Source organism: Diabrotica undecimpunctata, chromosome 10 (assembly GCF_040954645.1).
Source record: "Diabrotica undecimpunctata isolate CICGRU chromosome 10, icDiaUnde3, whole genome shotgun sequence".
Classification (NCBI taxonomy): Eukaryota; Metazoa; Arthropoda; class Insecta; order Coleoptera; family Chrysomelidae; genus Diabrotica; species Diabrotica undecimpunctata.
In genome coordinates, this window is record NC_092812.1 from 76,144,979 (window position 1) to 76,159,796 (window position 14,818).

Below are 14,818 nucleotides of genomic sequence, written 5' to 3' on the forward strand. Positions count from 1 at the left end.
CTAAGATTGAAAGGGATGTCAATTTTAAGCCCCCAATAAGAGATGCAAACAAATTTGCCACTCCTACCTCTGGGCTTTCCTCTAAAACCAACCCTCGTAGGAAGGGGGTAAACGGAAAATATCGATTTACTAAGAATCTGTACGCTGTAAAAAAATATTTCAAACAAGAAATGTAGCTGAGATAATGTTAAACAAAAATGTTAATTAGTTATTTTTTCTGTAAAATGAACCGTTCTCTCAGAAAGAACGCTTGAAACGACCGGCGAATTAAATTTTTTTAAATAAAATTTGTATCAATTTGACGGTAAAATTCGATAACTTTTGAGTAATGTGTCCTATCGATGAAAATTAAAATGGCTTTTAAAGATGAAGAGTGCCTCTTTAGTACGCAATTTTTACATTTTGCCGTAAATAGCAAAAATCGTTAAAAGTAGAAAACTTTTAAGAGCTGTAAATTAGTCCTAGAGATTTCTACAGTAGACCATTTTAAAGGTAATTATGTTTTCTTTCAATTTAATGTACCATTACATATACGTAAAACTGCGTAGAAAAGAGTTGGTGTAGAAAAAAATGCATAGAAAAATGGTGCAAAAATTGTGTGAGTGGCAAACTTTGAAAAATCGTATCTCAGACACTCTAAATCCGAAAGACGTTTACAAAACATCGTTTTAAAAAGAAAGGCTATAAGTTTTTTTCTGTAAAGCAATACCGATACCTATACCCTCGTGGAAAAAGTTATGGGGCACAAATTAAAAATCATGTTTGTACCTGTTTTTGTTTTGCTTCGTTTTTTCAATATATTTTTGTCAAAAATAAAAACTTTCGTGTTTAGGAAAAAATTCACCCCTTTCTCAAAAACGCACCCTTTTAAATGGTAGCACTAGGCGGTTTTTTCATATTGAGAGTCCATTTACCATATAAATCAATTAAATCCTTTAATGTTGTAGTTCCTTTCAAGTACATAATCAATAGCCTACAACCAGAGGAAAGGATTTTAAAAACTTCACTTTACGCCAGGTTGAGAAGGCAATAGGAATTCCAAAGATAAGTGCTGGGTGAATTTTAAGGAAACATAAATTTAGGCCTTATCGTACATCTGTACATCTAGTACATCTGACAAAAATTATACCTAAACGACTATTTGAGAAGGATACAATTTGCATAATGGTAAATAGGAAAATGTATTGAAAATCTAAATTTTTATTCAAAGGTAATATTTAGCGATGAAGCTCGCATATCCAGTACAGGAATATTTAACTGACACAATAAACTATATTGGAATGACTCACACTTAGTTCAGGGAATCAGGAGGTAAGCGAGATTTGGTTTTTACGTTAGTTGCCTTATCAAGCATAATAAATTAGTTTATCATGTATTTGATGATAAACTAACTGCTGCCGGATATATAGGTATCTTAGAAAAGAATTTAAATAACATTTGTGTTGAGAAGTATTTGGCTGAGAGGAATACATTTTGGTTTCAATAAGGTGGAGCACTTTACAAAGCATTTATTAAACATTTGGAAAGAGAGAAATAAAGCCAATGCATATACTCAATTGTGTAAGATCTGTAGGAAAAAGGTACCAATTATTATTATAACATTTATTATCATTTTTATATTTTTGTAAAATTAATTCTAGTTGTTACGTTGTTTATTATTGTTTTTGTATGTTTTTTACAATGTTAATATTTTTGTAAAATTAATTCTAGTTGTTAAGTAGTTCTTTGTTGTTCGTAAATTTGTTATTCCTTTTTTAAGTTGATTAATTTTATTTTTGGTAAATAAAACTGAAGGATTATTATTCGCACATACAATGTTATTATAGAATGTGTTGCAGAGTGTTTTTTTTTTCGTGTCTTTTTTAACTTTGAAGTGTCTTTAACGTGCTGTCAAAGAGACAATTTGCAGAGTAGCTTCAACAACTAAAAATAGATATATAACATATCATATCAGGTGAAAGAGAATTAAAAATGTAAACCAAAAATGTCAAAATATATAGGGTATCCCATATAAAAAACATAAGTTGGTATTATATGCCCTTAGTGAGACACCCTAAAGAAATTCTTCTACGCCACTGAACCCTACCGTAATATATCTATTAAAAGTTCCAACAAAGTTTTTAAAATTTTTCTTAACAAAGAAGATATATTACCTCCCGTGTTCGACATTTTTCAATAATTGCCCTGTATCTCGCTCTAATGTGGGAAGCTATTAATGATTTAATTGAGCAATCGTTACTTTAACGAAAAAATAAGTCATGATATCTTAACTACTCTTTTTCTTTCTTCTCTAGTTTTCGTTAAACCCTACAAATCATACCAATTTGCGACACCTTGTACACTTTTCGACTTAAAAATGTTATTAAGGGACGATGCTTTTCTTAATCTCTAGTACACTTTTATTTTTTTCAATTTCAATCCAGTCTATTACCGTTCATTTTAATTTATTACGCTATGTGCCGCAGGTTAGGTAGCTCAGAGGTGTGTATGTATTTTTGGTGCCGAATGATGTGATCTGAGTTCTTCACGGTCTGTAGTTCTTCGGACATCACCATCTACTACGTTGATGTCTGTTCTCCGAGACCGAACCCAATTACTCCAAGCTCGAAATATCGTGGTTTTATTTCTACCAACCCTATTGCCAATTTCCCGAAGGGAAATTCCAGCTTCCTCAGCTCTGTAATCCTACTTCGTTCAAATTCACTTAATTGATTTAAATTGACTCGTCTTCTTTTTGGAGACATAGTAATCAATGCTATTAAAGCGAGAAACAGAATAAACATATGAAACATTTTTAAAATTCCTAATATTATAATAAATAATTTTTGTCAGTATGTTACAGGTTGAATTTTAAATGTCACACATTTGATAAATATAAAACAGTGCATAAAAAACCGCATTAAAATATTAATAAATTTTGTTCCTAAATAACTATTTCATTTATGGTCCAATTTTGATAATTTGTTGTACAAGTAGAAGAGATGTCATTCTATATAAATTCTCAACAATCAAATTTAGGCAGTAAAATTATAACGTTATACTTTTACTTTAGAGTAAGTCTAGAGTCTATATGGATTTCCCCTCACTATATGTCTCAGATAAGACATTTTCCGGTGTTTAACAGTACTTAACGATTCTGTCTTTGTTGGCCCTCGTTTAGTACTTCTTCATTAGTTTTTCTTGCTGTCCAAGGTATCTTCAGCATCCATCTAAGAATCCACATTACCAATGCTTCAATTCTGTTCATGCTTGATACTTTTAATGCCCACACGTCTGCTCTATACAAAAGCACATACCAAATATAGCACTGAACCATTCTTTGTCTTAGTTCAAAACTGAGACGATTATTGCAAAGAAATGTCTTTATTTTCATAAAAGTAGTTTTAGTCATTGCTATTCTGCGTTTTATTTCTATATCTGGATCTATTTATTTTAATGCATATTTCCTCTCTTACTACCTGAATACAATCAAGCAGAATTTAGAGACCTTCAATATTTTCTGACAGAATTACTGTTTCGTCCGCCTATCTGATTACATTAAGTAGTCCCCCCCCCCCGATTCTTAGTCCATATGGCTGTCTCTCAAGTACCTTTTTAAATAACTGGTCCGAGTAAACATTGAACAATGTTGGGGACAACATGAAACCTTGTCTGACTTCTCGTTGTATGGAGATTTCGTTGGTGTTTCAGATTTTTAATGACACGAATATCTTTATCATCTCTTCCTAATTTTTTTAGTATCTGGATTAATTTTACATGCTGTACTTTATCGAATGCCTTTTCAAAATCCACAAAGCATGCAAATACATATTTTTTTTAATCACGGCATTTTTGTAATAGGTTATTTAGCGCAAAAAGTGCCTCCCTAGCTCTGATAGAATTTCTAAAACCAAATTGGGTATCTTCGAGATCTTCGCATTTGAGTCTAATTCTGTGGTGGAGTATTCTTAAAAAAATCTCAAGACTGTAGTTCATTAGGCTCATTAATTGATATTTAGAGCATTTACTAGCATTGTGTTTTTAGATATTGTAACAAAGATGGACTTGAGCCAGTCTGCGGGAATCCCTCCTGTGTTATATATTGCATTGAAAAATTTTAGTATTATTTTTATGTTATCTACATCTATTAGCTTCAGCAACTTTAGTTGGTGTATCATCTAGACCACAAACTTTCCTAATTTTGGCATTTTTTAAAGCGCGTCGTTATCTTTACAAAATTCATACAATATCTGTGCTCTATCGGTATGTTGTACAAGATCATAAGGACCTACAGTTTGACCTCGTCGACCTTCCCCAATTTTTGCAGTTAAGTCGTCTGTTGTATATAAAATTTTTCGTATAAGCTTCTGTAAGATGTCTTATATTTGATCATAGAGCTTTTCGACTTTATCGTGGTATTTCCTATTTGTAGTCGGGGCATAGATTTGAAGTATATTGTTTTTGAATGGTTGAGTATTTATATGGAGTAATATTATTCTATCCGAGACTGGTACGAAGTAGGTCATATATTTACTCAGTCCTGATGTTACAGATATACCTACACAATTTTTGTGATGCAAGACTTTTGTGCTATTACGGGAATAATATAATACACTATCCTCCACTTCTACTCGGTTCAATTTTTTTGACCGAGATGTGTGGATGGAACGAGAGCCTGCACTGATCTGTCGAAACGGGCTCACCTGGTTCAGGGATGGGTCCAGAATAGACGGGCGGGCAGGTGCCGGAGTATATGAGAGCATAATCGCATTTGAATCTGACCAGGCTCTCGGCATCATGCATCAGTTTTTCAGGCCGAGATCTTTGCAATCCTGGTATATCCTCAGGAGATAATAGATAGGGCTTGCTCAGGTAGGACCATCTCTATCTGCTCTGACAGTCAAGCAGCGCTAAGAGCTTTGAAAGCGCCCAAAGTCAGCTTTAAGCTGGTTCTTGAGTGCAAGAGAGCACTTGCTGATGTTGCTAGAATTAACAGAGGTAACTTGGTATAGGTACTGGAACACACAGGCGTGGAAGGGAACGAACGGTTTGATCCCACTCTGTCAGTGGAACCCTAACCTGTGAATGGAGTGCCCTTCAGTACTGGTCGGGGTAGTCTCAGAGAGCTTCTTTTTCGGAGGTTCCAGGATTCCTGGGCCAGTTGTATAGGTATGAGACAGGCTAGACTCCACATAGTGGGGCCATTCAAAAGTCTTACAGCCCAACTTCTTCTTCTAGACCGTAGAAGGTGCTCTCTGGTGGTCAATATGCTAACCGGCTTCCACTGTAGACTCAGGCGGCACCTTCTTCTGCTTGGATTGGTGGATAGCTCACGGTGCCATATTTGTTATGAAGAGGAGGAAACCTCCTCAAATGTCCTCTGGAAGTGCCCGACACTAGCCTACCAGAGGTGGCAGATCCTGGGTTCGATCTCTATGCAACCGCGCCAAATAAGGGAGTTATCCTTAAAAAGACGGGGCTTTCTGTGAGGCCACAAGGCTACTAAATAATTAGACGTTCAGAACGGCAGGGAGGACTCAGACTTGGATCTCCTGCTGATTACTGCAGATATGGGAGCCTGAAACAGCCTGGGCTCCAGAAATGCCGAAGAATAGAATTCTTGCTTTGGATTTTTGTTTGTTTTAATTTTGTCTGATACTACTTTTGGTAAAGTAAGTATAATTGTAACATTTTATGATTCTGGTTTATTCCAGTCTTCAAGATCTTCTCTATTATTCGGCTGGAAAGGCGCATGTAAATATTTTGCAAATCGTTTTGCATTTTAAATATTCTTTCGAGCCCAGGTCCTATCTGCATATCTGACTGGTGGATTTTGTAGAATAAGCCTTTTCAGTTGCTTTGTGGCTTTCTAAAGCGAATAGTCTCGCGGAATTCTATCCTATGCGTTCGCAAGGTCAATAAGTACCATACGAGCGGTTGTTTCTTTATTCCAGCTTTTTTTTCATAAGCTGCCTTATAATGAAAATTGCATCTGTTATTAATCTGCCTCGCATTAAGCCAAACTGACTTTACAGACACACAACAGACTCCATCCATCAATTACTCTCTCCCCCATTTTCATAGTGTGGCTAAGTAGTTTTATGGCCCTCTAGTTTGTACATTGTTGTATAACTTCCTTATTTTTGTAAAAAGGTAGCTACTGCATTCGTCTGGAATCTGTCCAACTTCAATTATTCTATTAAATAAACATGTTAGCTATCTTGTTCCTGTCTCTCCTAATGCTCTCCATACTTCTCCAGGAATATCATCTGGTCCAGCTGCTTTTCATTTCTTTATTTTTTTAAGTGGCTGAACCACGTACTTGTTTGTTATTTCTATTTATTAACATATTTATAAATCCCGACCTATTCGAAAATATGAATAATGTAAATTAATCAACTTCTACTTGTCAAATAAATAATCAAAATTGAGTTTTAAATAGAAAAATTTGATATAAATTTGTTAACATTTTAAAGTGGTGGTTTTTATGCACTTAACTGTAAAAGAAATAAAACAATATGATAACCAAAGAATAAAAATATATGTGTCGAGTATACTGAACTCACCTAACTCGTTTTTCTATGTTATTCCTAAAAACTTCTCTGAAGTCATATTGTGAACAGGCACCAGATTGTACCATTTTTACAACCCTTTCGGATTTCAAGAACACATCGTGATAATTCTGTACAGCGTTTTGAAAGGCTTCATCTGCCATAATTTGCGTTTCTCCCTTCAAAAAACTCTAAAACAAGCACAACGGCCAGTATCAGGTCCATATCCATTTAAATTAGTCCTTAAGAAGATTAAAAGTGAATGAATTAACCAAAATAACAGATAAATTTTGCAGATTTTTCACACCATCCAACTTACCTATCTACAGATTAGTAATCTGTATCGAGGAATGTCAAAATAGAAGGTTCGACAGATCAAAATCAACACGAACCATGCAATTTAAGGATAAACTGCTGGAGCAAGGATAAGAGCTGAGCTAAAAGAAGGCAAGCGAAGATGTGATGACATTATTGGGGAACGTGTGATGGGAGTAACAAACGAAAGAGGCGATGCCTTAAGCTAAGTCTGCCAAGAGGAGAAAATATATTTAACACGTAGTTGAAACTATCCTTAAGACTCCCTTATACATGGAGATATCTCCAATATACACAAGACTACAAAGTTAGAAATCAAATTGACATATCGCGCTATTTTTTAGAATCAAAAAGATACAGAAGCAGCATTCGTAGCGTAAAAGCGGTACAGACGTGGAGGCAGATCACAATCCCGTAGTAGCACAAATATAAGTTCGGTTAAACATAAACTCCTAAGAAAACCAAACACGGAAATGCTAAACGACGATACCAAAGACAAATAATTTCTGACAAGATCAATAAATAACTGAGTGAAGCCTAAGCTCAAAAACAAACCGAACCGAACCTACAATAATAGTAAAAAGCAAAAAGCACACTTGGAGTCTGCTTAAAAGTGTAATTTCGAAAGCATTAGAAGATATAATTACATAAAACAAAAAGCCAAACATAATTCATGGATGACTCAAGAGATATTAGATTTAATGGATTTACAGAGAACATTTGAAAACACGCAGATATAAAAGTATAAAGTAACTCAAGCACTTCTAGAACAAAAAAAATCTTTTTAATATCCACAAAAAAGTTAAAGAAATCGCAGGAAACCCTAAATCCCCAACATATTTAAAAAGTGACATTGAAAAAATTGATTTGGGTCTTATCTTTAAAACACATTTCACAAAAAAGTCCTACATTAAATTTAAAGGATACAAGGTATATCACACAATACGTCCAGACAATTCGGCCAAAGATCCAATGCAATCATCATCCAAGATAGTATATATCATCATGAAGAGTTGGAATATAAAACGGAATATATTCAAGCTACTACAGTATACATAAAAACTAAAACTTTTGAAATAAATGTTAGTTCAGTCTACTGCCCACCTAATCACTCTATTAAAAAAAAAGAACAGTATATTGAATTCCTGGAAAGCTTAGGGGAAGGTTTATTATTGGAGGAGACTTCAATGCGAAGAATACACACTGGAGAGCTAGAATAACTACCACTAAGGGTAAGGAGCTTTTATTAGCTATTAAAGAATACAGGTGTGAATCACTATCAACTGGTAGACCAACCTATTGACCTAAGGATAGAAACAAGACCGTTGATATTATAGACTTCTATATCATTAAGAATATTTCAGCTAATTTCCTTAACATTGACGACTGTGACTTGACGACTTGAGATTTAAATTCTGATCATTGGTCCATAGTACTCACCATCAGTAACAAGATTAGTAAAAAAGAAAGTGACCCTACATTAACAAATCAATTGACTGATTGGACCAGTTTCAAGCTCAGCCTTGGAGGGAAAATAAATCTTAGAGTTCCATTACGAAAGGCATAGCAACTAGATAAAGAAGCAGAATTGTTGGTGAATAATATTCAGTACGCAACATGGGAAAATAGTTCTGCATTGAAACCTAGGTTAAAAGAAAACAATCTAAAGGAAATAAGGAACATGATAATTGAGAAAAGAAAGCTGAGAAGAATTTGGCAACAAACCAGAGGTCCTCAAGTTAAATCTAAACTAAATCGTTCAAGTTAACAACTCAAAAGGACTATCCTACAACTAAAGAATAATTTAAATAATTCTTATTTACAGAAGTTAACAGATGACCGTAGCCTTATGGAAATCTACTAAGAGACAAAAAGGCCTATTATTCACTCTCCGCCTATTTAATTAGAAAATGGAAACTGGACCAGAAGTACTACACAAAAAGCAGAGCAATTTGCTACATATCTTGAAAATACATTAAAACCAAATGCTTGTCAAGAGGATGAAGAAAGATGGGAGGAACCTGTTCAATTAGAGAAAGAAATTCGACTAACTACACCAAAAGAAGTGCTTGTAGAAATAAAAGAGAATATTAACCCAAAGAAAGCTCCGGGCTATGATTTAATTACAAGAGAACTGCTAAAAAATCTTCCTCAAAGAGCTATCGTAAAACTAACAAAACCTAATTAAAGCTTCATTCAGATTAAAACATGACATGAAAAATGTCCGAAGTTATTATGATTCCTAAACTAGGAATACCAGTACTTGCTATTTTGTCATACTAAACCAATTATTGGACCAAGAAATCTGATTTCGATACATGGGTTTAGGAGTAAGCACTCAAAAATCAACCAGGTGCGCAGAAAAGTCTGTTGAACTGTCTTCCTTGATGCTTTCATTACAGTCTGGTATGAAGGTTTAATAGATAAATTAAGAACTTTTTCGTCAAACAGTACTCACAACTTTTTCAGACTTAAAAGGAAGACTCTTTTTCAGACAAAAGAAATTGGATCAGGTGTTTTCACAAGGCAGTGTGTTGGATATGGTCCTAAACCTACTATACACGTTTGATATACCTGTATTGGAAGACAACATAGTTGCCACCTAAACTGATGATACGACTATCGAAGCAGTAGGGACGAGTAGTGAAAAGGCGATCAATAAGGTCCAAATAGCAGTTAATCAAATCCATAAAAAGACAAAAAAATGAAGAATTAGGCTGAATGAAGCTAAATCTGTCCATCACAATTTTACCAACAAAAAATACAATATATACCAGTTATAATCAACAATATCCAAGTATCATATGCAGATACTGCTAAGTATTTAGGTATAACATGAGATGCCAAACTACGATATCACATCAAGAAAATAGATTAGAACTAAATATAAGGTATAAAAAATGTATTGGCTAGTTGTCAGAAACTTCACTCCGTCGATCCATAATAAGTTACTACTTTACAAACAAACATTGAGACCGGTATGGACTTATGGATGCCCATTCTGGAGGTGTTCTAGACCAAGCAAAATAACAACAATACAGAGTCCAGAACAAAATACGGAGAAACATTGTAGATACTCCTTGGAACGTGGCAAACAGTTACCTCCATAGGGACCTAGGAATGAAAACTGTGGATATAATCATCAAGAAGATGGTAGAAAGTCACGGAAAACGACTATATAGGTACGAGAATATCGAGGCAATCCAATTCCTCGATAATAGTAGGCAACTTAGAAGATTGAAGAGAACAAAGCCTTTTGAACTAGTTTGAGTGATAATGATAAGCAGAGCATAGTGCTTGTGAGCGTGTGCATGTTAGAATAGTGCACATAAGTACATATTTCACACTTTTGTACAGGGTTGAAGCGTGGACTCAAGTTTGTAGCCTAAAAGCACAAGTGGATTTATCGACAAATTTTATGAATACTTTGGACTACCCAACAACTTGGCAGTTTTGCGTCAAATGAGTAGAAAACGTAAGCTGATCAAAATCGACAAAAAGCAAAAAACTGCATATTTTGGTCATGTAATGAGACATAATAGACACAAGTTCATTTAACTCATAGTAGAGGGTAAAATGGAAGTTAGATGAAAGCCAGAACGTAGACAATGCTCCTGGTTTAAGAACGTACGAGATTGGACAGGCATGCGCGTTAAAGACTTGTTGAGGAAGACCGAATACAAAGGAAAACTGGCCAAAATTGCTGTCAACCTATGATAGGAGAGGGTACTCAAACAAGAATAGAAATTTCGAATTTTGAAGAATAAGAAAAAAGAAGAAGAACGGTATTATACATATTTTACAAATAACTTACTTGAAACCGATTGATGATACTTTCTAACTGCTGCTTTGTTATTTTTGTTTGTCGCCTAGTCATATCAGTAGGCTGCTTTGCATTAAAAGGATAAGCTATACATCTTGATATAAAAACATAGAGTTGTATTCTTCTTTTCCGCTCTTCTTCTTCACGTTCTTGTTTTTCTTGTATATCTACCTCGGTTTTCTCTGAGGCAAGAGAAGGCGATGGACTTGTGGGGCGCGGTAAGGAATTTGCCCTGGAAGACCCCAAACTATAGCTGATCGTTTCAGCTGATACGGCACTGGATGGTGATAATGAACGTTGAGCCACCGAGGCATTAGGAGCAGGTACCTCCAGTGTACCACTTCCCAAATCAGAACCATGCTGTTGGTGATATGGTGACGATTCAACCTTCAATAAAACAAAAGTAAGTATAATATATACATAGCCAAAAAGAAGCGCGTGAAATGCATTAATGCCACGTCATCATATTAAATTATTGATCACATAATATATAATTGTAAAAAAGCAGTAGAGAGAGTCAAGTTGTACTTCGCCTCTGTAGGTGAGGATCAGGATTTATTCACGTATAAAAGCCGCGCTTTTTATTGGCTATGAATATACTATAGTATCTAGTAGGGCAGAATCTTAAGCAAACCTTGGGTTAGATTAATTTATTGTGCTACTTACGACTTGGGTATGGGAGGATGAACGGTGGTGATGATGTGTTGGAGGATGATGTCCAGCATGGTGACCGGCTCCGTGCTCCTCTTCACTATCCTCTTCAGATGAAGAAGGATCTATCATCTTCTGTTTTTCTTCACCAACTGACTCTGTAATATATATACTTAGCATCACGTCAGGTACAGTTTATTTTAAACAAGAGTATAATTATTTAGTAATAATGTCTAATAATATTTGGATACTGGGGGTATTGTATTTTAACCACAAAATCAGTGTTGTTCTTTGTGTGCTCTTTTTGAGATACGATATTTACGATATTTTAAATATTAGCGAAAAAAATGTATTTAACCAATAGTGTTTATTGTCTAACTAAATAGCTAATAAATGGTGAATTGCTTAATGCAATTACATAATCGGATGATACATTAATGCTATCCACTGTCCCAACCCTGGACAGTGGAATTATTGTGCCAGGGCCATAAAATTATAGTGTAATTCAATTGTATCGCATTAAATAATGTATAACGGTTATTAATTGTTTTTATGAAACTGAAAGCTTTTATAATTGAAAGTTCAATTTAAAATCAATAGATTATTGAAAATATGATTACTGACTCGTGATTGGTTTAGATAAAGGTGAGTGCAAAATTCGTATTTTAAATGTCTATAACCAATTATTTAGAGCAACAGCTTCAAAGATACGAATAGCAATGATGATTGCCAAACTCCGTAGCGGAGAGGGCACTTGAAGAAGAATAATAATAAAAACTTGGGAGTTTAGAGCCATTAAAGTTTATGCCTATTTTCTAATCAAAACTACTATTTGAGCTGTTAATGAAGCAAAACAGACATTGCATTTAGTTCTATAAATATTACTAAGATCTCGACTTAACTATTCTCTAAATTCAGCTTCATTTAACCAAAACTCCCGAAATGTTTGTGCTGTTTTAGTATTGAGGCAAATGTTCTTGTTCGGTGGAGTATTTTTATCATTTGGTGGTTCACTCATATTTTGATCAATTAAACACGAGACCTTCCATAAACTATAATTTTTTATCTTTAGTTAAATCATGAATAATGTACGTTCATAAGGAAAATTAATTCTTGTAGTTGGCTCTATACCATGAATCACAAAAATTTGTATTAAAAAAAATCCTTTATAAGAGGAATATTAATATAAAAACCCTATCGGGCTACATCACAAAACGTTTTCAAGATAACTATTCCATTATTAATGCTATCTAGATTTGCATGTTTGAAGCCACTGAATACATGATTAAAAACCCTATAAATATAGTTAAATTAATTTTAAATTACATTTTTGATGTTAAAAAGCTAGGATGTTCAAGTTACAGACTAAGTGTCCCTGATGACTTGTGCTGCTATTTACAATTCTGGCCTAACAGACGCAAAAACTCAACACGAGTAATGTAACCCAGAGTGGTGCAAGTTTTTGATCAGCGAGAAAAACAACGAGGCTTACAGGCATAAACCAGCACTAGATCCTAGTGTACAAAATCATATTTTTAGTGTGTTTGATTCCCTTAGCGAGAATGATTTTAAAAAGATGCCTCGGACACAAAACACAAAATAGTAATGAAAGTTACAAGTTAATTTGGCAAAGTGCTACAAAAAAATAAATTTTGTGGCAAAAATGTAGAGATAGCCTCCTGGATAGCAGCTGATGCCTTTAATGAAAGAGCTAAAATCAACCTCACACTAATGGAGCTTATGGAAATAAAAATTGGAGAAATAGCAACGAGTTGATCGCGACCAAGTTCGTATTGCTCAAACCAATAGAAGAAACAGTGAGACATCAATAGAGAGTAAAATTACAACAAAAAAAAGATTTGACCGACCATTTATAGCTTTTAGTGGACAATGCGGACGCCCGATAAATCTGAGGAATAGCTGATCAGAGGAAAAAAATATGATCATTTTATTCGATAAAATTGCAGTAAAAATACTTCAAACTGGTTTTTCTCGAAATCACATTTTTCAAAACTGGGGACACTTTTCTCAAAATCTACTAAACCAAATTTTTTTTTGGATACTTTATATACATAACTACTAAATAAACCTTTAAAAAGATAAAAAGAAGGCGTTTTTTCGAACTTTTTATAATATCGCGTAAAAAGGCCATAAAAGTATAAAAAAATTTAAGTGTTTAAAGGTTTATTTATTATTTTTAAGTCTCACGAATTGAATCCCGTTTAAAATAAAAAAAAAAAAAAATGTTACAGAAAGGCAGAAAAGTGTCTCCCGAATTAAACAGAATCTTTTGGAAGACGCCGTCTGTAAGTGGCGCATACAAGGGGAAGGGAATGGGGAAATTCCCCCCCCCCACCCAAAGAAGGTCCAATTAAAGAAAGCCTATTATTTATTTATGTTTGAGTTTATCTTTTTTATGTCTTTTGGTTGATGTTTCATTGGAAGTCCCTACTCCTAAGTTAAAAGTTTCGCTCCCAAGGCAAGTGTCTAGATCCGCCACTGCCCTCTGCAGTAAAGAAAAGTAACTAAAAGTGCCAAAAACAATTTTTTTGTATACCTTAAAACCTTCTTAATAATTTATAAAAAAATTATAACCATAAATATAATAGTTTTTTTTTAATATTTAAAAAATGTCTTCTTTTCCTATTTTAAAAGTAAAAGTCCCCTAAACCTGGTTTCGTATCAGTCTAAAAACGATTCTTTTCGAGCTTCCTCCCGTGATCACAATTGCGTTGCATTTGCGTTGCAATTTGTTAAAGCACGTTATTACCTTAATATTTGGCAAACATTTTACGATATAAATGTTTGAAAATTAGTAAAATTATACGGAGGTCAAAGATTTATTAATCTTGTTTAAATTATTTCAATAGTATAAAGAATTTTACCATAATAACATTGTATTATAACCCAAACGTTTCTTCCGATAGGGGCTGCAGGACCTTGACGTTGGTTCGGAGGCTTAAGCTGACTGTTCAGACAGGGCTGTAGTCTGGCGTAGGAAGTGGAACAAGTATGTGTGTGTGAATGAATGGGATCTCCCTAATAAGGAGCTCTCTGTTGAATGAAGGTACCCCCTATCAACGGGCTAGGACTAGTGAATGGGAAGTATAGAAAGGTGTGAAACGACCACGCTAGAACAGTTCCTGTCACCACATAGCCCTCTGGGGTATCTGGGAATCTTTCCCAGGTATTCGAGAGACTAGGAAGGGAAGAACTGTTTCAGCGACCAAGAAGCAGCCTACCCAAGCTAAGGTGTGAGGTAATCGTGCCGATGGCTGTATGGCCACAGGGTTTTATGTGGTCGTGAACGATCCCCCTGGGGAACCAGGCAAACCCCACTGTATAAAGCCTTCCCCTGGTAATGCGGGGCTCTGCCAGGGGCGACCAAGCTTTCCCTAGCTACTCGTGGGAACAACATGAATACGAAAAACAAAAAACCAAAACCAAATTCCGAGGTTGGACCAAAACGTTCACCTCAGCCTGAAGCCGGAGCTAAGGA

General features: G+C 34.8%; 1 protein-coding gene across 7 annotated transcripts in view; it reads right to left on the minus strand.

The window, feature by feature from the left end:
• Positions 1–14,818, minus strand: part of Cadps (calcium-dependent secretion activator 1) — a 204,531-nt gene that overhangs the window by 150,273 nt on the left and 39,440 nt on the right. For all 7 annotated transcript variants that reach the window (XM_072546787.1, XM_072546786.1, XM_072546789.1 and 4 more), the window contains exons 2-4: positions 11,335–11,477; positions 10,660–11,055; positions 6,546–6,721 (exon numbers count right to left, since the gene is read on the minus strand). In XM_072546787.1, the coding sequence (XP_072402888.1) occupies positions 6,546–6,721; positions 10,660–11,055; positions 11,335–11,451 (689 nt within the window). In that variant the 5' untranslated portion in view covers positions 11,452–11,477. The remainder of the gene's footprint in view (positions 1–6,545; positions 6,722–10,659; positions 11,056–11,334; positions 11,478–14,818) is intronic.